A 27,500-nucleotide genomic window follows, 5' to 3' on the forward strand; every position below is an offset into this window, starting at 1 on the left:
CTCCCGCGCACTCAGATCAGCCAACGCAGGGAAGCTGGAAGTACCCTCACTAAAAACGCCGGGACAACGCTCCACACGTCCCAAACTCTTCTCCCTTCTGGCTCCAAAACTGTGGAATGCACTTCCCATTGCAGGAACTGCAGCATCACTCCCAATCTTCCGCCGTAGTCTGAAAACCCACCTTTTCAGACTCCATCATGGCCCATAGCACTTACCCCAACCCCTTAGATAGCATTTCTGTAGACTTAGATAGCATTTGATACAGACTTATAGCATGTTATGTAGACAGCACTATAATTGCATTGTATATAGTCATAGCACGTCATAGTACATATGTATAGCATAGTATGGTATATATGTATAGTTTATATGTATAGTTTCATTATATAGATATTCCACTGTTACTTTCTTAGCTTACGCATGTTTCATGATAAATGCTTTTTATGTGATGTATTCCCATGCTTTTTTGTTCTTGCTTAATGTAAGTCGCTCTGGATTAAGAACGTCTGCTAAATGCCTAAATTGTAATTGTAAATTGTTACTGTACTGTACTGTACTACGAGCTTGTAGGTCTGCTATTTTTGAAAAATCGAAGAATGACTGACATAGAAACATAGCTTTTTCAGAAAACTGTCATTTTCAAACAGACATTTTTAGAATCTGATGTCAGGTCAGAATGGGTTAATGCCCTACTTGTGACTGTCAATAAAAATGCAGAAAAGCCAAAAAACTAATTTTACAAAAAGAAGAACCTTTCTATATTATGGGAGTATAGGTTCATCGTGTGTGTGTGTGTGTGTTTTTGTTTTGTATGTTGTGGTCACCTGAGGAGGGCGGTGGCAGCACGGACTGCTGTGTGTGTGTGTGTGTGTGTGTGTGTGTTTGTTTTGTATGTTGTGGTCACCTGAGGAGGGCGGTGGCAGCACGGGCTGCTGTGTGTGTGTTTGTTTTGTATGTTGTGGTCACCTGAGGAGGGCGGTGGCAGCACAGGCTGCTGTGTGTGTGTGTGTTTGTTTTGTATGTTGTGGTCACCTGAGGAGGGCGGTGGCAGCACGGACTGCTTGCGTGGCCACCAGCAGAGAGGAGGAGGACACGCCTCTTCCCACCGTCTCCAAGACGGCCACGAAGCCCGGACCGCTGGGAAACAAGCGCACCCCCGGGGGCTGCCTGGAGGATGGGAACACACACACACACGCAACGCACGCACGCACACAGAATACAGAATACAGTCATTCACAGAGATGCACAGTACCATTGGAGGAAAAGGTACTCAAATGTTTTACTTAGTTTTACTTTAATTAATATAGATGTACTCTGTGACAAGTAGAAGTCCCGTATTTTAAAATGTACTCAAGTAAAAGTACAAAAGTATCTATCGGCATCAAAATGTACTTAAAGTACTAGTAAGTATACTCATATTGCAGAATGTCCCATTACACAAGTTCAAAATGGGTTCAAAAAACAGCCGATCGACGCATTGTGAGCTTTTTTCAAATGCCTTTTTTTTTTTAATTGTGGGCTATTTTATCAGGCTGAAGTTGTTATTAACCCATTCTGACCTGAGATCATATTCATACGAGGTTTCCACTGGACACACACTGGTCTGATTAACCCATTCTGACCTGAGATCAGATTCTAAAAAAATGTCAGTCGTTCTTCGATTTTTCAAAAATAGCAGACCTACAAGCTCATAGCGCGCCACTGAGTGGCGCGCTATGAGCTTGTAGATCTGCTATTTTTCAATAGCTAAAGCATAACACCATGCTAACACCAAAATGGGTTCCCGTTCAGAATGCGTTAATGTACATTTTCTAATCAAAATTAAAATCTCCAAAGTAACTAGTAGTATAACTAAACGTTTTCTGAGATGTAGTGCAGTAGAACGCTACATGTTCTCTCATATCAGGGACACAAAAGCAAACAGCGGTGACCTACAGTATATCTATTATTACATTTGGGAGAATTCCAAAGCCCACATATTTGTGCCGCAAAAAAGACCAGCAATGACATAACCTCCACAGTTGCTCTGGCGTAGTTTGGTGTTGCCACAACAGCCAAATATGGCAGCCTAGAGCCCAACACACACACACACACACAAACAAACTAACGTGTGTGTGTGTGTGTGTGTGTGTGTGTGTGTGTGTGTGTGTGTGTATATGCAAAGACATGCACGCAACTCATATAGAAACTAGATAAAGTGCCACTCAGGTTGTGGCCTCCTGGTGGCGCTATAATAGGCCAATGTCAAAAGGGTGCCATTTGTTCTTACACCATCAATGGCAATTGGATGATTTGAGGCATTTTGTTCCAAAAATGTGTATTGCACAAATCCACCTGTTGGTGGCGCTATAACAGGCCAATGTGAAAAGGGTGGGATATATTCCTCAGCCTAGTAGGCAAGCCTGTGAAGGATTTCACATAAATTGCACGCTGCGTTCATGATTTGAGGGTTTTTGTTAAAAAAAACGGGCCAATCCTGCAAACTTTGAAAGCCAATGTTAGCCAATTTTGATGGAATATGAAATATCGGACAGATCCGTCTTGAACACATGACTATAGAGCAGGGGTGCCCATTACGTCGATCGCGGTCGACCAGTCGATCGCAAGCGCTGCGCAGGTAGACCGCTTGGCCCTGCCATGAAAAAATAAATAAAAAAATCCTCGCCTCGGGCAGGCGGCGGCGCGGCGGCAGCTTTAAAACCCCCCACAATGCAGTGCCTTGTTTTCAAGTGTGGGGAACAAACAAACAAATTAAAAGGATATCTATCCATCATTGTTCATTATAGCAAGATGCGCGCGGCAAAGAAGCCTAAAACATATCACTTCCATGCAGAGTGGGAATAAGATTATTTTTTCACGATGTCACATTGCAAATCCAACTGCGTTTGCCTTACTCGAGCCCATCGCTATACATTCATGTGCTTCCCATTCAGAAGCTGATGTTGATTCCATTGCCTCGAAAATAGCAACACTTTTTAACATGAACTCTTCTGCGTTGGAGAAGGAGATCATGGCGCTGCAGGCTGACATACAGTTAAAGTTGCGCGCCCGCGATGGAGAGTTTTGGAACTTACTCGTGGAGGAAAAGTATCCAAAAATCAGGACTTGTGCAGTCTCGCTCACAGCGTTATTTGGCTCCACATATTTATTTGAATCAGCGTTTTCCCACATGAAGATAATTAAGTCCAAATATCGTTCCACGTTGACGGACGATCATTTGGAGGTCTGTTTAAGACTAGCTGTCAGCAGTGACTGTCCGGATTACGCAGCGTTGACGGACTCCATTCAGTGCAAGGCTGCAAGCAGTCATCTGATTAAAGGGATAGTTCAGATTTTTTTAACTTAAATTGTATGAAATACTTCCCATTAATATAGTGGTTGCAACTGTATTAATTGATTGCCAGAGTCCTGTGGTGGGAGTTCTGCTCTGGTTGAGTTGAGTGGTGCATTATTCCTTCATGTGATTGTGTATGCTTTTTATGTGTGATACTTTTAATATTTGTAACATTTTATGAGCAATATATGTTATTACAAATTGAAATTGATTGACGTTATTACAAAGAGTAACTTTAACAAAAAATCTCTTCTTTGCAATGTGGGGTAACTGAAACTGATATAATTGATATTATTTATTTTGAGTATTTTAAGCAATGGGATAATATTTTTTTGGTCGGTAGATCACCTTGAGCTGGCAATTTTAAAAGTAGACCTCAAGTCAAAAAAGTGTGGGCACCCCTGCTATAGAGATACTGTGTAACGATTTGCGCGATTCTTCGACAGAATCTGGTGGAGTAATATCCAAAAATGTGTCGGCCTCCTTGGTGGCGCTATAACAGGCCGTTCTGGAAAATGTGGGGCAAAGGTTCATCGTTGGCATCCGGGGAGTGTGTGTGCAAAATGTGGCATCGACCATGTTAACAGTGCCGGAGATTAGCTGATAACGGACGGACGCACACACACACACACACACACACACACACACACACACACACACACACACACACACACACACACACACACACACACACACACATACGGACGGACGAAGTGCAAAACATACTCTCTCCCCATGCCTTCGGCCTGGTGGAGACAATGACTTCTCTTCCACAGTCACATAGAAACACGTGAATGCAAATGGCAAATCAATGCTTATGTTCTCCCATGCAAGCATTGTACTGTACATGCAATTACATTACTTGAATAGTGGAATTGGGCACGATTACCTCGATTACAGCTAGGTCTTGCCTGGACTTTAAATTAGCTGTGTTTTCTGTGTCTATCAAAGGTGGTATTTGTTGTAATTTATATGCTCTTATATCTTATTTTAATTGTATCTATTATAATCTGTATTCATTTTAAAGTGCACTGTTGTTTTATTCTCTAAAGCACTTTGAATTGCCTTGTGTATGAAAGGTGCTACATAAATAAAATTGCCTTGCCTTGCCTTGCATGCCCACACAATTTGAGCTTGTACCAGCACTTTGCCAACAAACTTTCACAATTATTATTTATTTTGGTAGTGTTTCACTGCAGGTAAAGGATACATTTACAGTCTCTTATCCCACTGTATATCCTTGTCATGTGACCGGTGAAAACTATTTCATTAAAATTGTGTCAACCCTTGCAGAATTATGAGTGTTTCTTTTTTTTTAGTGCCTAGTAGTTGTAATATATTCTTATCTCCAAGCCGAACCGACAATTAATTCAAATCTAATTAACCCATTCTGACCGGGCACCCATTTTGGTGTCAGCATCATGTTATGCTTTAGCTATTTAAAAATAGCAGATCTACAAGCTCGTATCGCGCCACCGAGTGGCGCGATACGAGCTTGTAGGTCTGCTATTTTTGAAAAAAATCGAAGAACGACTGACATTTTTAGAATCTGATCTCAGGTCAGAATGGGTTAATCAGACCCAGTGTTTGTCCGGCAGAAACCTCGTATGAATCTGATCTCAGGTCAGAATGGGTTAACCGGTTCCGTCCATCCGACGTGTCCCCAAGTCCTAGAGAATCAAACCGACAGGTTGCAATGACGTGTCCACACATCCTAGCGCATCTTCAATGATATCAGGCGAGAGACGAATATTCAGAATTCTTTTCCTTTTTTAATTTTTGAGCGGGACTCTAAAGGCCACCGTACGCTTCGCTCTTCGTTCATGTTAATTCGGCCATTTGAAAATAGCCAATCTACAAGTAGCTTGTAGATCTGCTATTTTCAAAAGACGTTTTATACATTTGAAAACTTGTGAAACGGGACATTAATTCTGCAACAATGAGTACTTTCTACTTTTGGTGCTTTAATATTCTTCTGTGGACTTTACACTGTGTACTAGTTGACAGAGACGAGACAGACAGACCATGCTGTACTGTACTGTACTGTACTGTACTGTACTGTACTGTACTGTACTGTACTGTACTGTACTGTACTGTACTGTACTGTACTGTACCTCTCCAGGATCTCAGTGAGAAGCAGCAGGCCTTCCCTCTGGACCTCCAGGTTGGTCAGCCTCAGAGTCACCTTCAGACTGCGCACCAGAGACTCAATACCTGATGCACACGCACACACACACAAACACGCGCGCAGTAAACACACATGGACACACATAAATAGATGCTCTATCATTGAACCCATTCTGACCTGAGATCAGATTCATACGAGGTTTCCACTGGACACACACTGGTCTGATTAACCCATTCTGACCTGAGATCAGATTCTAAAAAATGTCAGTCGCTCTTCGATTTTTCAAAAATAGCAGACCTACAAGCTCGTAGCGCACCACTCGGTGCTTGTAGATCTGCTATTTTTCAATAGCTAAAGCATAACATGATGCTGACACCAAAATGGGTTCCCGTTCAGAATGGGATAAAGGCCGTTATGAATAGTTATGGTTATGAGGTTATGAGGATCATGCCTGCATAGATGCACACAAAAATGCAGCCCCATTCAAACACGCATGCATAAAGTGTGAATAATAAAAAAAAAAAATCACACCCGTGTGAACTGAGTGTTGCAACCTATCTTCATATACTGGGTCCTCACCAATAATCATGATAAAATGGCACCATTTTCTCCATACTAAGAATACTTCACTTTGGGTTCTTGTTGAATATGGAGCCCTTTTTCATAGGACTTTCAAACTGTCATGACAGTATATGATTTATTTCTAGGCTGTGGGGTCTGTGGCGTCTTTCTCACACACGCGCGCACGCACACATGCACACATGCACACACACACACACACACACACACACACACACACACACACACAAGCACAATGCCCCCCTCTAACCCCCCCCCCCACCCACCCACCCCCCCCCACTCATACAGCATATTTAATGCTCTCAGACTAAGAGGATACACTAGGACATTCCTCCGGAAAGCTCAAAATACCTTTGTAAAGTTGCCCGAGGGCCAAGGCTCCAAAAACAGTCAGCGATGCTTTTTGATGGTTTTTATTGCTCCAAACTCCAGCTCCAGTGCAGATATTCGGAAACGGAAAAATCAAACAACAAAAGTAATACTGGCCAAAATACAAAATAAAGAACTCAAAAATACTTAATGCTCAACAAAGGAAAAAGGGAAAATAACAAACTGCACTAGGCTATGCCCATGACAGGGGCCCTGGCAGCTCTCTCACAGGCGTGTCAGCATGATGCCTGCCCGAGCCTAACTCACTAGCTCTGCCTGCAGTCTCCCCTTTATAGGAGAGGATCCTACCACCAACAGAGAAACAATTAATTATACCCAGCTTATCTACAAGCTCCCAGTTATCAGCTGAACCTGAATCAGTAACCCCATACCTAGATGTTCTATTTTAGATTAATCATCATATGGGGTTACCTTAATTTCCCAAGATAATAGACATACTTTGATAAATTACATTGTGGAACACCCCTGCTCCTCACCAGTACTTGGCACCTTCCCCCTCTTAAAGTGCCAGCACTGGAGAGGCCATACAAATACTGAGGTTACAATAAACACAGGTTAATAAACTGAATGTTTTCCCTGTGTGTATCCTTTCATTTGTACATCCTGTAAATGCATACATCAACAGTATTGACATTAACGATAGGACCTGTCTGCCCCACTACCCACAGTCTGTGTGGTGTGTGCGTGCATGCAATGTCCTTAATCAGTGTGTGTGTGTGTATAGGGCACGGGCTGCCCCGTGACATTTCCCCCCCCTTCAGATGACGGCCCCTGTGGCGTCCTCGACAGGAAGTCAGCCGTGCAGTTCTCGGACCCCTTCCTGTACTGAACCACAAAGTCATACGGCTGCATAGCCAGGAACCACCTCGTGATTCGGGAGTTGGTGTCTTTCATGTTTTGCAACCAGATCAACGCCCGGTGGTCTGTCTCCAAGGTGAACTCCCTCCCCAGAAGATAATACTTCAGGGAGTCAAGTGCCCATTTTATGGCAAGGCACTCCTTTTCCACCACCGAATATGGTCGCTCATGCTTCAGGAGTTTCCTGCTGATGTAGACGATGGGATGAAGGTTACCGGCCTCCGCTTGCAGTAACGCTGCTCCTATCCCCACGTCTGATGCATCCGTCTGGACCACGAACGGCTGTTCGAAGTCAGGGCTTTTCAGAATGGGCTCTCTGCACAAAAAGTCTTTCAGGGTGTTGAAGGCCATCTCACAGCTCTCTGTCCATCTCACCTTGTTGGGCAAGTTCTTTTTGGTGAGATCAGTGAGGGGAGCTGAGATGGTGGATAACCGGGGGATGAAACGTCCATACCATCCTATCAGGCCCATGAATGACTTGACCTGAGACTTGGTGGTGGGTCTCTCAGCCAACCTGACTGCCTCAAGCTTCCCCACTTGTGGACGAATGACCCCATTACCCAGCACATACCCCAGGTACTCAGTCTCTTGTTTGGCAAGGGAGCACTTGTCAGGACGGATGGTCAGGCCCGCCCCCTTGAGTCTCTGCAACACCTCCTGTAGATGGGCCAGATGTTCGTCCCAGGACCTGCTGTACACCACCACATCATCAATATATGAAGATGCAAAGGCCTCGGTGCCTGCCAGAACTCTGTCCATCAACCTCTGGAAAGTTGCAGGCGCTCCATTGAGACCAAAGGGCAGGACCGTGAACTGGAAATGTCCAAACGGTGTCCTAAACGCTGTGCACTCTTTGCTCTCTGGGCTGAGGGGGACCTGCCAGTAACCCTTACACAGGTCCAGGGTCGTAATGTAGTGTGAACTGCCCACCCTCTCCAACAGGTCGTCAATTCTTGGCATAGGATACAAGTCTCTCTTAGTGACATTGTTCACCTTCCTGAAGTCCAGACAGAACCTCAGAGTTCCATCTTTCTTGGGAACCAAGATGATAGGGCTGCTCCACTCACTGGACGATGGCTCGATGACACCCATATCCTTCATCGCCTCGATCTCCTTCTTCAGGACCGGTAGCAGGCGTTCTGGAACCCTGTAGACAGGCTGGCGAAGGGGCTTTGGGTCTTTTAAGGTGACATGGTGATGGGTGACGTCGGTGCGGCCTGGAGTTAACCCAAACAGGTGTCTGGGCAGGATCTGAAGAAGCTCCTTCCTCTTCTCCGCCTCCAAGTGGCTCATCTCCAGTGGTGGCTCACCCTCTGCCACTGGTAGGTACTGCTCTGGTGTCTCCTCTTCCTCCCTCACAGCCTTGACATACAGAGAGTGGATAGCTGGTGGCGGTGGGATGGGACGAGGATTCCATTTCTTGAGCATGTTGATATGAAAAGTCTGTAATGGCTGTCTGCGTTCAGGTATGTGGATCTGGTATGTCACCGGACCCATCTTCTGCTTGACCTTGTAGGGACCCTGCCACTTTGCCAACAGCTTATGCTCTGATGTCGGCAACAGCAACAAGACGTCTTCCCCCGGCTGGAGACTTCTCTGCCTGGCTGACCGGTCATACCACTCTTTCTGCTTTGCCTGGGCTTGGAGTAGATGTTCTCTGGCGATTGTAGTGGACCTCATGAGCTGTTCTCTCATGTTCAGGACGTAGGAAACGATGTTCATGTCCTGTGCTTTAGCTGGGCCTTCCCAAGTCTCACGGAGAACATCCAGAGGACCTCTGACCTGGTGGGCATAAAGCAGCTCAAACGGTGAAAAGCCCGTCGAGGCCTGAGGGACCTCGCGGTAAGCAAACAGAATATATGGCAGCCATTTGTCCCAGTCTTTCCCAGTCTCTGACACAAACTTCTTGAGCATGTCTTTCAAAGTCTTGTTGAAACGCTCTACTAGCCCGTCAGTCTGAGGGTGGTAGGGGGTAGTCCTTACTCTCTTAATCCCTAACAGCTGATAGGCCTGTGCGAGCGTACGGCTCATGAAGTTTCGGCCCTGATCTGTTAACACCTCCCTAGGTATACCGACCTGAGAGAAAAACTTCAGTAAAACTGATGCTACCTGCCTAGCCGTCACCTCTCTCATGGGGATAGCTTCAGGGTATCTGGTGGCATAGTCACTGATAACCAGAATGAATCTGTTTCCTGCTTTGCTCCTTTCCAGGGGCCCCACTACATCTACTCCTATTCTCTCAAATGGAGTACCAATGACAGGAAGTGGAATTAGCGGTACAGGGGCTGTAGCTTTCCCTGCTGTTAGCTGGCATTCTGGACAGGTTTTACAATAGTCTTTAACCTGGCTATACATCCCTGGCCAACAAAACCTTTTTGAAATGCGCTGCAGGGTTTTCATAAAGCCCAGGTGACCTGCCCAAGGGATTGTGTGACCCACCCTCAGAACCTCCTCTCTACAGGTTTTGGGGAGTACTAGCTGTCTGCCCTCCTCACTGAGTCTATACAGAAGGTCGTTTTCTATCATATAGCTCTCCTGTTGGGGTAGACTGCTTGAGTGGTCCTTCTCTGTCTCTTTAAAACAGTTAACAAGGGTGGAGTCTTCACGCTGACACTTGGCAAGATCACATGGTAACAAGTCTACCTGCAGTTCTGGAGCTGGAACTTCTGGCTCTGCCTGCTCTGTGAACTGTGGCATAAGACCCCCCACTTGCTGTCTGCGCCTTTCCAATCTGTCCTCCTGTGTAACTTTAGGCTCCCCTACTACCTCCCCATGAAATGGCATTAACTTCAATGTGTCTGCCTGCGTGTCGGGTGTGATAGGTAGGAGTGACATAACTGGCCCTGTCTCAATTGTAACAGGTGGCCCTGCCTGCTGGTTTACAGAGGCAATGTGTGGTTGTACCTCCGGAAATGGAGCCTGCCTGGCTCTGGCACGTGTCACCACACCACAAAACCTTTCCCTGCTTTCATGAATGAGGTCATACAGGATTGGTAAATCTGTACCTAGCAGGATGGGGTAGGGCAATTCTGGGACAACCCCAACTTTCATGAGGTACACCTGACCTTTAACCTCAAGGTAAATGTCTGCAGTTGGGCTCAGTTCTTGATGGCCATGGACACAAATGACTGAAACTGAGTCACTCTCATTCCACATTTCTCTTAGAACAAGGTGAGACTGAACTAGCGACTGTGAACATCCTGTGTCTAAGAGGGCAGTGTATGGCTTGCCATTTAGCTTAACAGTGGCCAAAGGGGAGTCTGGCTGCTCTTCAAGGTGTACAGTGAACTCGGGTCTAGGGACATAGCAAAGGCTGGTGGAATTGTGCTTTTTGAGGGGACAAACAGGGCGTGTATGGCCTACCTCACCACAATTATAACACACAATCTGTGACTTAGACCCTGGCTGATACCTTGTGTCACTGTGCTCCTGAACCACTGGTCTGCCTGACTTAGGCTGGGTATGAGAGCTATTCTGAGGACTACCCCCCTTGAACCAACCCTCAGACTTACCCCTCGCCTGGCGCTGTCCGGAGTAATGGTAGGAGTCGGACCCCGGACCATTGTGTGCCGACACGTAGGTGTCGACGAGTGTTGCAGCCTCTTCTGCCGTCTTAGGGTCCCGTTCCTTGACCCAGATCTTCACGTCTGTGTGGAGGACCCTGAGGTACTGTTCTAGGACCACCATCTCTCTGATGTCATCGTTGGAGGCAGACGAGTAGTTCATCCACTTGCTGAATAGGTCTTTGAGGCGTGTATATAGCTCGTGAGGTGACTCGCCTGGCGGCACATCAAGGCTACGGAAGCGTTGGCGGTAAGAATCTCTGTTCACCTCGTACTTCTTCAACACTGCCTCTTTCAGTCGGTCGTAGTCTTGCGTGTAGGCCGGATCCATCGCTACAAACGCACTTCTTGCTTTCCCGGTCAGCAAGGGGATCAGCCGGATGGCCCACTGCTGTCGTGGCCATTGGTAAACCACTGCTAACCTCTCAAATGTCGTCAGAAAATGTTCAATATCATCAGAGTCTTCCAACCTCACCAGCCTCGGGTCTCCCATAGGTATTGGCGCCGGCGGTGGTTGTGCTGGTGCAGATGCCACCGAAGGCCTTGCCACGCCCGATGCCGTCCCTGGTCCTGTAGGTGGCGCTCCCGTCGCTGGTTGCTCCCTCGGATGTGCACTGGCCGCCTCCATGTCCGATTGGAGTTGGGTCATCTGCTGAGTGAGTACGTCAAGCTTCCGCTCCTGTCGCTCCCTCTCCTTGTCTTGCCTCCTCTCTTTCTCCATCTGAGACTGCATGTAGGTCTCAAACATCTTAGCCAGATTTGAGAAAGTTTCCTCTTGGGCCGAGGTAGTGCTCACCCCGGTGTGGATTTGTTCTTCCATCTCTCCTCCTGTGGCACCCCCTTCTTCCTCCTCATCGAACGATACTTGCTGTTGATGGTTCCGCAGATGTGGTTTTGGAGGCATCCTGAACTGTTGTTACTTTCCGCTGCCACCACATGTAAAGTTGCCCGAGGGCCAAGGCTCCAAAAACAGTCAGCGATGCTTTTTGATGGTTTTTATTGCTCCAAACTCCAGCTCCAGTGCAGATATTCGGAAACGGAAAAATCAAACAACAAAAGTAATACTGGCCAAAATACAAAATAAAGAACTCAAAAATACTTAATGCTCAACAAAGGAAAAAGGGAAAATAACAAACTGCACTAGGCTATGCCCATGACAGGGGCCCTGGCAGCTCTCTCACAGGCGTGTCAGCATGATGCCTGCCCGAGCCTAACTCACTAGCTCTGCCTGCAGTCTCCCCTTTATAGGAGAGGATCCTACCACCAACAGAGAAACAATTAATTATACCCAGCTTATCTACAAGCTCCCAGTTATCAGCTGAACCTGAATCAGTAACCCCATACCTAGATGTTCTATTTTAGATTAATCATCATATGGGGTTACCTTAATTTCCCAAGATAATAGACATACTTTGATAAATTACATTGTGGAACACCCCTGCTCCTCACCAGTACTTGGCACCTTCCCCCTCTTAAAGTGCCAGCACTGGAGAGGCCATACAAATACTGAGGTTACAATAAACACAGGTTAATAAACTGAATGTTTTCCCTGTGTGTATCCTTTCATTTGTACATCCTGTAAATGCATACATCAACAGTATTGACATTAACGATAGGACCTGTCTGCCCCACTACCCACAGTCTGTGTGGTGTGTGCGTGCATGCAATGTCCTTAATCAGTGTGTGTGTGTGTATAGGGCACGGGCTGCCCCGTGACAACCTTCTTAGAAATAAGAGTGCGGGATCCAGGCCCTAAATTGGCCCTGATAACCAGTTATTCAACACAGAGCACACTAGCCAACAACAGAATAAAAAGGAATTTTGAGAACCAAACGGATGATCTTCTAAAATATTATAAAATTATATCGGCCTACAGAAAGAAAAAAAAACCTTAAAGATTATCTAGTACACAGCAAGCAGGGACCAGAATACTTCAAACCCAAACAATTAGTCAAAAATAGAACTACAAAACGCGTGTTGGAGATTAAACAACAAATAACAGCCAGAACCAGCAACTGCATTTATTTAATCACATGTGAAAAATGTGGTTTACAATATGTCGGAGAAACGGGTAAAACAATAGCTACAAGGCTGGGACAACACAGATACAATATTAACAATGCAAAAAAGACAACCACAAGATTTGTGCAACATTTCATGGCTCACGGCATTAAAGCTCTAAAATGCGCTGGACTTCAACACAATCCCAACTGGACAGTAGGACAAAGACGTTTTTCCTGGAGGCTTAAACATGCCTAAAATCAGATCTTGAACACAACAAAACTTAAACTCAGGATTAAACTGGAGAAATCTAAAAGTGATTGGATCAGACTTCCTTCGGATACATGGCGAATGCATTTATTCCTTGCATTGTGCCTACACATGTTGCGACCTTTGGTCGCAACATGTGTAGGCACAGTGCACTGAAGTTTTTTAATCCCCCCCCCCCCCTTCTCATACAGAGAAAGGGATGGTTTCTAAACTCTTTTCCATTCAGGCGGTGTTGTGTCATCATAGCCTGAATGACACTCTCTCTCTCTCTCTATCCACCTTTCTCACGCACACACGTCACACGCACGCGCACTGACACGCACGCACACACGCACAAATAGCAACAAATCTATCTCTCCTCCCAATGGGTCTGTTGACACGGTGGCACTGCTCTGTGAAATGCCATACTGGATAGTGATTAGTTTTTTTTTAGTCGGCTAAATATCATAAGATTTTAGTCGGCTAAATTTACAGTTGATTTAGTCGACTAAAATGTATTTTGGCGAGCCTTGATGCCGTCATAATGGCTGATTTTTACACTTGCTGAAAATAGCAGACAAGCTCACATCGCGTCGTGCCGCTACGCGTTGTGAGCTTGTAGATCTGCTATTTTCAGCATGCCACCAAGTGTAAAATGACTTATACTGGATCTCTTGTCCACTAGTCCCTTCCTAACATTTTAGTCCAGTTTTTATTTGTTGACGAAACTGTCAATATACTGTATTTAGTCCTAGTTTTAGTCATCATAGCTTAGTTTTCATTTCGTTTCCATTTAGTCCATTTAAATGGACACACAACACACACACACACACACACACACACACACACACACACACACACACAGTACCGTAGACAGAGTGACACTGGGAGAAGAAGAGCGGCTCCTCCAGTAGAAGCAGCAGAACGCTGTAGACGGACCACAGCAGAACCTCACTGGTGCTGGACACACGCTCAAACAGGAACCCTGTGAGGGCCCGGGAGAGAGACATAGAGAGAGGGAGAGAGAGGGAGTGCAACAAACCATGTACAACCCAGATTCGGCACAAACAAGGGACTAAATTATTTTCGCTCCTATGCCACCAAAATGTGGAATGTGGAACAGTCATTAAGACATGTGAATCCCTTGACTCCTTCAAAACCGCTCTCAAAGGGCACCTACGGACAGCTGCAATTCGAAACTGGCCTCTGTAAAATCTGAATCCCCCCCCCCCCCCACCGCCCCCCCTCTTTTCCCCTCACTGTATATGTTTATTTTCCCTTTTTGCTTCCTTTATGATGAATTCCTGTTCTGTTCTTTGACTATATAGAAGTGTCTATTGGTACGTCTCTAAATGTTTTGATGAATTGAACATGGTGGACCCTGTTGTAAACAAGTGTAATGCTTAATTGGGTCGTCCACTCACAGTTAACAGTCTTTGTATTGAGTTTGTGCTTGAAATGTACTGTAATTCTGCAAACTGTTATACATTTATAAATATTTCAATAAATCAATCAATCAGAGAGAGAGATGAGACTTATGAGACCTGATGACTATTTTTTGAGTGGTGCAGCCACTCCAATGACCAGCAATGTCTTTATGCATGTCCCTATGTTTCGGGCGATAATGTTTGTAGTAAACAAATGCATTGCCGCCGTGAGTGTGGACGGGAGGCATCTTTGGTGGCACTGCAATGATCATTTTTTGGCGGGTGGTGTCGAGTGTTGGCGTTGGGCGCGATAGGAGATAGGTCCCGAACACTGCGAAGGTAAGTGTGTGACCGTGACGTCACTGCCGTGTGAGTGTGTGTGGGTGTAGTGTGTAAGATGGTGTTGTGGGTGTTGCAATAGCGACGTAGCTGTTGTGGCTTTGGGTTTCTTGCCATGTGTTGGGTACAAGTTCTCTAATATTATAATAGATAGTATAGTTATATATGTATAGTTTCATTATATAGATATTCCACTGTTACTTTCTTAGCTTACGCATGTTTCATGATAAATGCTTTTTATGTGATGTATTCCCATGCTTTTTTGTTCTTGGTTAATGTAAATCGCTCTGGATTAAGAGCGTCTGCTAAATGCCTAAATTGTAAATTGTAATTGTGTGTGTGCGTCGCGCGCGTGTCTGACTCACCAGGTATGTCAGCCAGTATGAAGGCGCTGCAGTACTGAGAGGGGGAATGGATCAGGATCCAGGCCATGCACTGAACGCTGGCCACCTGCAACGTCTCCTCGCCGCTCACCAGCAGCTGGGAAGAGAACACACAATGTCAGGACAAGCTTTTTATTCCAGTCCAGGATCCAACCGTGTGAAAGAAGATTCAGTGTTCATTTTTTAATTTTAGAGTGGTGCAACTCGTATGGTGCAACTCGTATACGGTGTAGTAAGTAGTAAGTGTGTCCCTGGCTGGCTGTGTCCCTGTGTCCGAGCACGAAAATAGCATTTGGTTTGTTTTCACAACCAAGTGCACTGTTGCGCAGCCTAACACAAACACATATTAACTGTTTATATGATGAGTTTGGGTGTGACAGTACAGTAAAGTACAGTAGAGGGACCCCCTGGGGACCCCCACACAGTAACTCTGTCCTTTATCAACCGTTACGTACGCGGGGCAGCTCGCCGGAACCGGGCTGGCACCCTGGGCGCGTTGATGTGGAAGTTCTGGGGACCCCCCAGGGACCCCCACACAGGGTTGCATCACTCAGTTCAGTAGATTTCTTTAAATGCAAGCATCAATGTGTCTGTGACTCGTTATGGTTTCAAATAAATATGCAAATTAAATCAAAACATGTTCCATTTCTGGACGTATTCCTTACAATTGTGTTTTTCATCTAAAGGATAAGAGAAAATGCTATGTGAAATATTTTTTAGATTAGATGGAATCATGGAAACATAACTGCTGATAAAAAAGTAAAGGGCTAAAATAATTGTCTGACTAAAACTAGACTAAAACTAGACTAAATTGTCAGACTAACTAGACTAAAATGCCAATAGTTTTTGTTGACTAAAACTAAATAAATTAACGGTTTCTTGGACAAAAATTCTTGACTTTTAGTCGACTAAAACTAGACTAAATAAAAAAGGATGAGTTCGGTGGCGTAACCGTCTGGGCACCCGACTGTTAATCCAGTCTCAGTGTGCCGCGGGTTCGACTCCTGAGCCCGACACGGCCTTTACTGCATGTCTTCCCCCATCTCTCTCCCGTTTCCTGTCAGCCTACTGTCTGTCCCTTCAAAAACCAATAAAAGGCGTAAGCCGCAAAAAAATATCTTAAAAAAAACAAAAAAACAACACTGATTGACACCAGGGCTCGACAGTGCGACTAGGTAGTCGCATATGCTACTAATAATAGTACCGTGCGAGTTGTAGAATTCAATTTGTAGCATTGGTGCGACTACAGAATTTGACCGTTCAATCGTGATAAAGACAATTAAGGCTCTGATCCCGCAATACACATTCTATTAGTTTCAGTTCTATACCTACATTTATATTTGTAGTACGGCGGTGTCGTTCACCAAAAAGAGCAGATCTACAAGCCTACAACGTGTCGAGGCTCGATGCATTTTAGCTTGAAGATCTGTTCCCCTTGCTTCCACCGCACCGCCCTCGGCCCTCCCCCTTTTAGCACTCTGTGCTCATGTGCTGTGTGTCTGTTGTTCCCTCGCAGGCAGCACACAGAGTGTCAGAGTGAACGCAGCATGATAGCGTCCCCGGCACGTTGAATACTAAACTTATTTGTAAAGTTCGAACGCCAACTTTTAACCAAACGCGGGAGAAACACTGTGCACAGCTCCACGCACAAATAAAGAGTGCACGCCCGCACGCACATGACGGATTATTATCGATCAAAACAATCCTTAGCGTCGCTTACAAAAGCATGTGTTGCACAGCACAAATGATATTATTAATCACCGACCTGGCTGGATAAATATCAGTGGTCCATCCATTGTGTGACCTGATTAACGAGCAACGGTAGGCAGCCGAGTAAGTTACCAGCTTAGTAAATTAATAGTCTACTGTAGCTGTGTGTCAGATGTTCTGTCTGAAGCAGTCAAAGCCAAGGAGAATGTTACAATTTAATTCACAATCGAGCATCTTGCCCTGCATCGAATATCACATGATAGAACAGCAGGATAAAAACGGATAGTCTGTCTATCCATCCATGCATCCATGAGCAACATAGATAGATAGCTATATAGATAATAATTTAATTGAATTGAATTAATCCATCTATCTATCTATCCATCTATCTGCATAAAAAAACAAATAGTCTATCAGCATAAAAACAAATTGGTTAAATAGATTATATAAAAATAAACATAAAAATTATATCCTGATGAATATCAATATTTTGATAATTGCTGAAAATATATTGATCCTGATAATATTTTGCCATATTGCCCGTCCCTACCTCATATCACTTTAAAGAAAAATCACACCTGGGTAGTGAGGGACACTCTTATCATCATACATCATCATGAATAATGTGATTGGTTTAATAGCTGATTTGCTCGTTTGCATATGACGTACAATACTACAATCGTACATATGACATTTTCCTTTCAATGTCAATGGCAGTCAGTGCAGCAGCTAGAGTTTTAACTAGAACTAAGATGAGAGAACATATTACTCCAGTTTTGGCATCACTGCACTGGCTTCCGGTTGTTTTTAGGACTGATTTTAAAATTCTGTTACTTGTCTATAAAGCTCTCAATGGTCTCGCACCTCCGTACCTCCGTGACTGCCTACCTAGATATGTCCCTAACCGCCCCCTCAGGTCCTCCAATGCTGGCCTACTTGAAGTGCCTAAAAGAATGTGCACAAAAAAATATGGTGAGGCAGCTTTATGCTTCTAGGCCCAACAGCCTGGAATAAACTTCCATTCGAGCTCAGACACGCACCCTCTGTAGACATTTTTAAATCTCAACTCAAGACTCACCTCTTCACCCTTGCTTTTAGTTGAGTTTTACTATGCACGTTCCTACCCTGCCCTGACTGCATGTGGTGTTTTTATTTGTTTTTATTTATTTTATGTTCTTATATTAAATTTTGTTCTCTGCCATTGTTCTATCATTTTAACTACTTGTGTTTTATTGTATTTAATTTTTGTGTCCTGCCCTGTGAAGCACCTTGAGCTGCATTTATGTATGAAAGGTGCTATACAAATAAAGTTTATTATTATTATTATTTAATGTTTTGATGTTTAATTTACGTCATATTTAGTGGAATTTTGACCACATTTATCCGTTCATTGCCAATGGCAAATATTGAGACGTGTGGGGACAAGATTTAGTGGACATTTGACCTGAATTCCCCTTTCATTGTCAATGGCAAATCATGAGATGTGTGGGGACTAAAGCTATGTATACCGGTATACATAGGAGGCCCTCCTATGTATACCGGTATACATGTTATCAGCGCTAGCCCCTCCTAAGGAAAACACATTATTTGATAACTTTTCATCGTGCTCCTAAAATAATTTGTGTGCTACTAGATTTTTCAACTTAATCGCACACGTGCTACTTGGAAAAATGCTAAGCGTCAAGCCCTGATTGACACACACAGAACGTCGGAAACGAACGCAAACAACGGCCGCGAGGTTGCCACACAGAAAACAAACACGTTACTAAAATAATAATATTGGGGGAAAACAAAGACAAAAAAGGGGGACAACGGAGACAGCGCACGGAACTCTGCCCACGTCGCCACACCGCAACGGCCGCGGCCACAACCTGACCTGGCCTGGTGGACACCTGTGGCCACGAGGGGCACTGTTTCCTAGTTTACCTCGGCAAAGGTTTTATAATATCCTTGCCAAGTTTTGATAGCATTCGCTCGTGAGGTTGAACCGTACAAATTAACTTCCTTCTCATTATAATTTATACGTGAAAGTAACGTTATTAAATCAAATGAAATCACTGGTTGTTTCAGAGACATTTCTTCCAAGGACAAGACGAAATTATCGATTGTCTAATCAAGTTTTTGAATTCAGCTGAATTCAGCCTCATGTACAGTAAGTTTTCGTTCCGGTTGTGTGCAAGGATACAGCGTGCAATGCAAGCACACACACCCAAACACACACACACACACACCCAGACAACACACAGTACAGAGTTGTGTACCAAAACATCTACCAACTGCTATGCAAGGCAAGGTGACTCGTTAACTTGTAGATCTGCAAGGTCTCACATGTCATTTGTAGGCTCTCAGTTAAAGCAACAGTACTGCTACCAGTTGAAAAGTTATTCTGGGGGCCCTGCTAACTGAGCATGTCTGATGACTCAAATGACTATTGTTTGAATTTAATAGGTTCAGTTTCTGCTGTATTTTTTCCATTTGCCCATGCTACAAATAAGTTAAGAGTAACCAATTCTCATACATATTAAATAAGGATTGATCAATATAATATATTAGTTCCTTTACAAACTCACGTCTGTAGCGTTTTACCCTAAATCAACAGGCAATTTGGATTTGAGTAGGGATGTTCCGATCAGGTTTTTTTGGGACCGATCCCGAACACCGATTGTTTTTCTCATGATCGGCTGATACCAATCTTGTGCATAATGGGAAGATTTGAATATTTCCGAAAAACCCACGTCAAAACTGTTCCTGTGTGTGGGGAGGAAGGGGAGAATGTTTAGGCCTGTCACAAAGATGCAAAATGCTATTCATATCCGATTGATACCACTGACACCACTGATTGAATCACCGATCGGTGGCCCATTGATCGGATCATCTCTAGATTTGAGATATATTTTGAGAGAAATCTATGTGCTGCACTGCCTGGCAACGGCACGCCCTAGACAGGACAGAAGTACTGAGGAGCAAAAGGAACAATCATCATAATATAATAATATAATATAATAATACTATAATTCAGTCAATGTCTATGTGTCTGTCTGTCTGTCTCTGTGACTGCCGTAGCTCCTCACTGCCTGCACCAATCGCTCCCACTTTTCACACAATAATATGGAGGTCTTAACGAAGCCCTTTTTCCAGTTTAACAAATTGTTAATTAATTATGAATTTATTAGTGAATTACAAATGCAAAGACGCACCCAGGGAGCAGTACCCCCCGCGGCAGTACCTCACAACGGGTAAGGGCTAGTATTCATAATTGATGTGGTGTGGCTGACGGACAGTTTAAGCTGTCACACCTGATCAAACTAACTAACTGGTGTGACTGCACTGCAGCGCACACCTATTATTGAATCGATGCACAGAGGAGGAATCCATCATCCCCACATAAATTCAAGAGACAGCCTCTGACATGACATTATGTCCATCTTCTCTGGCTTGTGCAGTTACACCATCTTGTTCACTCTGCAGTGAATATTATGTTTGAACATCTACTGGACTGTGTCCCTGAGTGTCGGGAGGAACCCCTAGCCTGGTTAATAAACCAGACTGAATCAGCCGTTGGCAAAACAAAATTGCCTGACGGCGGATTACGGTCTGGAGAGGCTCAATTGTACGCCCATTTCCTACACCAGAGAAATGGGGCGGCCAAAATCGAAGAACGACTGACATTTTTAGAATCTGATCTCAGGTCAGAATGGGTTAATCAGACCAGTGTGTGTCCAGTGGAAACCTCGTATGAATCTGATCTCAGGTCAGAATGGGTTAACTAGTTTGTGGCCACTAAAACCCCCGGGCGCTGTTGCTATTGCCACCATAGACTCTCGTTCTTTTTCACTTGGAATAATCGTCTGTTTACGGTCCCTGAAAAGTAGCTAGCGACGGTCTGCTAAAGCTAATGTGATGCTCATCTATTTCATTTTTTATAATTTTTATCCCACGATTTTGCATCCCATGTTTTCACCCAGTGCCGATTATCTAATGTAATCCTCTGCCAGCCTGAGGGAGCAGCGGACTGACCTCATGCTTCCTTCTACGCATGAGGAGTCCATGCTGCTTTTTTACACCTGACAGGGGGGAGTTTCCCCGACCGGACGTAGCGCGTGGAAGGAAAACGTTATTCCAACCAGTTCCTTTCGCCTCCTTCAGGCGCCCCGGCTGGCCAGGGGGGGGCAGTTTAGAGACCAGGATTACTGCATGTTTTTTGTGAGGGTACCTACCCTAGGGGACACGGGGAGAACATGTGAGGGTACCTACACTAGGGGACACGGGGAGAACATGTGAGGGTACCTACACTAGGGGACACAGGGAGAACATGTGAGGGTACCTACCCTAGGGGACACGGGGAGAACATGTGAGGGTACCTACCCTAGGGGACACGGGGAGAACATGTGAGGGTACCTAGCCTAAGGGACACGGAGAGAACATGTGAGGGTACCTACCCTAGGGGACACGGGGAGAACATGTGACGGTACTATACCCTAGGGGACACGGGGAGAACATGTGAGGGTACCTGGCCTAGGGGACACGAGGAGAACATGTGAGGGTACCTACCCTAGGGGACACGGGAAGAACATGTGAGGGTACCTACCCTAGGGGACACGGGGAGAACATGTTAGGGTACCTAGCCTAGGGGACACGGGGAGAACATGTGAGGGTACCTACCCTAGGGGACACGGGGAGAACATGTGAGGGTACCTACCCTAGGGGACACGGGGAGAACATGTGAGGGTACCTACTCTAGGGGACACAGGGAGAACATGCAAACTCAACACAGAAAGGCCCTTTCGCCAACCCTGCCTCGGGTATGGGCACACCAATTACATAAAGACAATGAATCATTGAATGATGGGTTATTCAAAACAGGCATTTAAAAAATGAATATTCAGTTACTTATTAAGCTTATACATTTTTTTGTTTTCGTCTACTATATAACTATAATAACCTGCCCCCCTTTCATGACGACGCCAGGCCCAGGAAATGAATCCCAATGCATTTCAAAACGTATTTATTTAAAGACCTTTTAAGCGTCGTACGAAGCCAACTCTTGTCGTGACATATCATGACAACACACAATATTTTGGACCAAACAAGTAATTACAAAGAAGAAGAAGAAGAAAAACGACAAAAAAATTGTTAAAACCTGCCGTTTTTTCTACTTTCTAAGTCTTTGTTTGGCCCGAATTTTTTTGTTTGTGGTCAACTCACAAGAGTTGGCTTTGTCCGCGGCGTAAACGTCTTTAAATAAATACTTTCTGAAAAGTCTATGAGGAAAATGAACGGGGATTTCTTTTCCGGGTCTCTCGAGGGGGCGGGACTGCAACGCTCTATAGCGGCAGGTGGATAGGCAAGGAGGAGCGAGGTAGGATGAGCCTCTCAGAGCCCCAGGTCTTCTGTCTGCACCTTGCAGCCCAACAAGGTATTTCCAGCCTCCACACACTCGGTCATGCAGCCCACCTTCTGAGCACCAACCCAGGACACTGCCTTCATAGCCACAAGCTGCCACTCATCCTGGGCTTCCATCTTGAAGCCATGGAGCCAGATCAGAGCCAAAACTGTGGCCCAAACTTCCCCGGTCACTGGTAGAGGCTTTGACTTGTCCAGCTCCTCCTGAGTCTTCCCCAGCACAGTGGTCAGCTCTGGAACTATGGTCCAGAATCCAGAAGCCTTCTGGAGGGTGATCACCTGGAGCAATGGGTCTATAGCCTGGGCTGCCTGCACCAGCCCGCCGTGGCTGTAACCGCGGCTGTAGACCACCGGGTTATGGCACCTGCGCGTCTCCGCTTGAGACTCGTACTGCAGGGTGGAGGTCACTGTGGTCTGGCTGGAGTCGGGCTGTAACCTGCACGCATGCGCTTGAGACAGCATACGGTTGAGCCTGCTGCTAGAACCTGCTTTCTGGCGCCGCGGTGGACGCCATAATGTATTTTTACCATCTACTCCATCTTTTTGTTCATACTGTTGCATCATGTTTGTTGGTACTGGAACATTTCTGCGTAACAGAGGTCCTCGCACAGCTTCCCCACTTCCTCTGTTGATGGCGATGAAGGCAGTGAAGGCACTGCTTACGCCTGATTGGACGCTGAGTTCCACCACCCTCTTCTTCACCTCTTCATCCTGCTCCTGCTCCCCCTCATCCCCCTCATCCCCCTCCCCCTGCTCCCACGCCTGCTCCCTCACCTCCTGCTCCTCCGGCTCTCTCTGCTCCAACTCCAGGGAGCGAATCAGGGTCCGAGCCCCCAACCTGTGGACTGTCAATCCAGTGTCCTTAGTTTTGAGACCGAAGCCGAGTTTATTCTCAGAAGGTTGACCCGCCAGGCTGTACTTCACCGTCACACAGCCTTCACTAGCCCCCAAATTATTTCCAGTGAGCTGGGCATAAATTAGCGACCGTTGGCCGTGGAAAAGGGTTGTGATTGGCGGAGACAGAGGCGTTACAGACACTCCCTTTGGCAGGTCCCACAAAACAGAAATATTGACCACAGTTGGCTGCAGGGAAAAGCGAAGGGACTGCATCACTTTGGGTTGCAACCTCTCCACTCCTGTGACGAACTGGGCGTGACCTCCTCCCTGCTTGGCCATTCCAGTGACGAGAGCAGAGCTGGCCCCCTCCCCGATCCCGAAAGTAAAGCACCTGTGAGAACCTGCGTTTCTTCTCACCAGCTTTAGCACCTCCTCGGTATTCTCCACCTCACCGTCAGTAAAGACAAAGAGCTGTCTGGGCTGATTGAGAATGCAGGGCTGCCCGTAGATGTGTTTGAGAGGCTTTAGGATTTCCGTCCTGCCCAGATCAGCAGACATGGTCTTGACCTCCTCCAAAGCTTCATCCACGGTGGTCTGGCTGTACTCCACACTCGCAGGAAAGAGCTGGTCATAGTCACTTCCAAAGCCAAAGATGTTGAAGTAGCAGCCCATTGGCAAGCTTTTCAGCAGCAGTGTCAGTGTGTCCCTGGCACTGCCGATGCGACCCGCATTACGCATGCTGCTAGAACGATCCACTAAAAACAGAAACTCTCCACATGAAGCCAGCGATGACATCACAGCTTCGGGGAACTCGGGGTACAGGCTCAACATGATCACCGGGTCGCCCATGAGAGAGCCAGGCTCGGCGGAATCCATTCCTGCCTCTACGATGGCGGCGGGCTGGTGGGCGTCTTTATAATAAACCAACAGTTCCACGTCTCTGTCAAACTTGTGCCCGTCGCCGAGTCGGACCGTGGCCTGAGTCTGCTCTGTGTTGAGGTACTGCAGCGGGTCCAGGGAACAGTTGGACTCTACTTTAGAGATGGGTCGAGGAGAGGTCACTCGGGCAGTGAAGGACAGACTGTAGGGCACCAGTGGAGCTGGAACAGAGGTCACCTGTGGCGGAGCACTCCCTCCACCACCACGAGGTCGGTAGCGGGGGTTGAGCACTGCGGGCAGGCAGAATCTCAGCCCGTCGTCAGCCTCCACAGCCAGCTCAATGACGTACTGCAGCCTGATGGAGGCGCTCTCCCCCGGAGGCAGACTGCCCATGCTCATGGAGAACACGTCGCAGCTCTGCTCGCTCTCCTCCAGCAGGAAGGCCTGCTCGCCCGAGCTCAGTGCGTCGTCGTACTCCTCGCGAGCCTCCCGTTTCTCCTTCACCTCGGCCACGACCTCGGACTGTCCGATCCTCGCGCTGAAATGACAGACGGCGGCGTCGCCTGGAAGAGGGAAGACAAAGACGGCCTCTATGGGGCTCTCCTCCTCGTTCTCGTACTGCAGGGTGGAGGTCACTGTGGCCACATGGTCTCTCACCTCCACCTCCACATCGATGGCTTTCAGGGGAACCGGTTCCTTCTGGCCAGAGACCAGACCACATCCCATAGTGTCCAAATCAGCCATGCTGTTCGTATGAGAACCTACTGTAACTGGGGTGTCTGGATTTATCACAACAATATCTGGGTTAAAGGCCAAATATTCTGCCTCGTATGCAAGGCGTTGGAGTCTCTCGTGAGGAAAGACAACTAGTAAATAATGCTTGTATCTTTGTGTAAATGGAAAAAACACTCTTTATATAGGGCTTGGCTGGATGCTTGTCACGATGACGGTGCCAGTCGTCTATATCCATTTATGGAGTTCTATATTGACCTGATGTCAACACTAGATGTCTCTCAAATATGGAGCTCTAGGTCAGCCCGGGCCAAATATGGAGATTGTAATATTAGACAGATTGGATAAGTTAGTAAGATGTGTCCGATATCTCCATGTATGGAGACTGAATATATCCATTGGGCATCTCTTATACCCAGATGCGTGAATTAATATCCAGGGGCCAGATTCACAACGCTCATATTTTGATAGTGATACATTCATGACCATTCCCACGTTCGGTGTATAATACACTATTTGGCTGTGACTTTAGTCGTACAGTCTGCTCATTTCCACGTCAGCTCAGAGGGTGACGTACCAGTGATCAAGCCAATGCGTATATGCATTTAGAATGCTTTAGTCTTCATGCTGAATCAATCAATAGTCCCCAAACCTCAAAAAAGCCCAACACATACACAATATATAAAACTCACGTCTGTAGCGTTTTACCCTAAATCAACAGGCAATTTGGATTTGAGTAGGGATGCTCCGATCAGGTTTTTTTGGGACCGATACTGATCACCGATGGTTTTTCTCATGATCAGCCGAAACCGATACCAATCTTGTGCGTATTGGGAAAGTGTGAATATTTCCAAAATTCAACTATAATAACCTGCCCTATAGCGGCAGGTGGATAGGCAAGGAGGAGCGAGGTAGGATGAGCCTCTCAGAGCCCCAGGTCTTCTGTCTGCACCTTGCAGCCCAACAAGGTATTTCCAGCCTCCACACACTCGGTCATGCAGCCCACCTTCTGAGCACCAACCCAGGACACTGCCTTCATAGCCACAAGCTGCCACTTATCCTGGGCTTCCATCTTGAAGCCATGGAGCCAGATCAGAGCCAAAACTGTGGCCCAAACTTCCTCGGTCACTGGTAGAGGCTTTGACTTGTCCAGCTCCTCCTGAGTCTTCCCCAGCACAGTGGTCAGCTCTGAAACTATGGTCCAGAATCCAGAAGCCTTCTGGAGGGTGATCACCTGGAGCAATGGGTCTATAGCCTGGGCTGCCTGCACCAGCCCGCCGTGACTGTAACTGCGGCTGTAACCTGCATGCAGCCGCTCACTTTGCTTGAGAACCGTTGCAGAACGTGCTCTGCAGCGCCGCGGTGGATGCCATAATGTAATTTATGTATCTACTATGTACATGAGGTACTATGTAGATGAGGATGAGGAGGAGCAGGTAGATGGGGAGGAGGAGGGGGATGAGGAGGATGAGGAGGAGCAGGATGAAGAGGTGGGGAACCTCCTCCTCCTCCTCCTCCTCATCCCCCTCCTCCTGCTCCCCCTGCTCCCCCTGCTCCCCGTGCTCCTCTTGCTCTCTCAGCAATGACATCACAGCTTCGGGGAACTCGGGGTACAGGCTCAACATGATCACCGGGTCGCCCATCAGAGAGCCAGGCTCGGCGGAATCCATTTCTGCCTCTACGATGGCAGCGGGCTGGTGGGCGTCTTTATAATAGACTAACAGTTCCACGTCTCTGTCAAACTTGTGCCCGTCGTCGAGTCGGACCGTGGCCTGAGTCTGCTCTGTGTTGAGGTACTGCAGCGGGTCCAGGGAACAGTTGGACTCTACTTTAGAGATGGGTCGAGGAGAGGTCACTCGGGCAGTGAAGGACAGACTGTAGGGCACCAGTGGAGCTGGAACAGAGGTCACCTGTGGCGGAGCGCTCCCTCCACTTCCACGAGGTCGGTAGCGGGGGTTTTGCACTGCGGGCAGGCAGAATCTCAGCCCGTCGTCAGCCTCCACAGCCAGCTCAATGACGTACTGCAGCCTGATGGAGGCGCTCTCCCCCGGAGGCAGACTGCCCACGCTCATGGAGAACACGTCGCAGCTCTGCTCGCTCTCCTCCAGCAGGAAGGCCTGCTCGCCCGAGCTCAGTGCGTCGTCGTACTCCTCGCGAGCCTCCCGTTTCTCCTTCACCTCGGCCACGACCTCGGACTGTCCGATCCTCGCGCTGAAATGACGGCGGCGTCGCCCGGAAGAGGGAAGACAAAGACGGCCTCTATGGGGCTCTCCTCCTCGTTCTCGTACTGCAGGGTGGAGGTCACTGTGGCCACATGGTCTCTCACCTCCACCTCCACATCGATGGCTTTCAGGGGAACCGGTTCCTTCTGGCAAGAGACCAGACCACATCCCATAGTGTCCAAATCAGCCATGCTGTTCGTATGAGAACCTACTGTAACTGGGATGTCTGGAATTATGACGCAACAATATCTGGGATAAAGGCCAAATATTCTGCCTCATAGAATATAGAATATAGACTTTTATTTGTCATTGCACACAAAGCATACACTGAGCATACAACGACATTTCTAGGGAGCTCCCACATAACCGTAGTACATAAAAACACTAACTCATATGCAAGGCGTTGGAGTCTCTCATGATGAAAGACAACTAGTAAATAATGCTTGGATCTTTGTGTAAATGGGAA

At 46.5% G+C, this 27,500-nt stretch overlaps 3 protein-coding genes across 3 annotated transcripts in view; 1 reads left to right on the forward strand and 2 right to left on the reverse strand.

Annotated features, from left to right (window-relative positions):
- LOC310869848 (histone H1-like) overlaps positions 1 to 27,500 on the forward strand; it is a gene marked incomplete at both ends in the record, with an annotated part of 720,118 nt that overhangs the window by 302,533 nt on the left and 390,085 nt on the right. The gene's annotated exons all lie outside the window — the stretch shown is intronic.
- mei1 (meiotic double-stranded break formation protein 1) overlaps positions 1 to 27,500 on the reverse strand; it is a gene marked incomplete at both ends in the record, with an annotated part of 156,419 nt that overhangs the window by 82,230 nt on the left and 46,689 nt on the right. Inside the window, 4 exons of the mRNA XM_083780392.1 lie at positions 1,033 to 1,167; positions 5,449 to 5,548; positions 13,971 to 14,087; positions 15,234 to 15,348. Of these exons, the coding sequence (XP_083636518.1) occupies positions 1,033 to 1,167; positions 5,449 to 5,548; positions 13,971 to 14,087; positions 15,234 to 15,348 (467 nt within the window). The remainder of the gene's footprint in view (positions 1 to 1,032; positions 1,168 to 5,448; positions 5,549 to 13,970; positions 14,088 to 15,233; positions 15,349 to 27,500) is intronic.
- LOC310869581 (von Willebrand factor A domain-containing protein 5A-like) lies at positions 22,335 to 24,806 on the reverse strand (the record flags this gene model as incomplete). The annotated part of the gene is made up of 1 exon (XM_083780393.1): positions 22,335 to 24,806. One exon carries the CDS (start codon positions 24,804 to 24,806, stop codon positions 22,335 to 22,337), a length of 2,472 nt encoding a protein of 823 aa, XP_083636519.1.

The sequence above is a fragment of the Protomyctophum parallelum genome (genome assembly GCF_964188405.1).
Source record: "Protomyctophum parallelum genome assembly, chromosome: 13".
In the NCBI taxonomy this organism is placed as follows: Eukaryota; Metazoa; Chordata; class Actinopteri; order Myctophiformes; family Myctophidae; genus Protomyctophum; species Protomyctophum parallelum.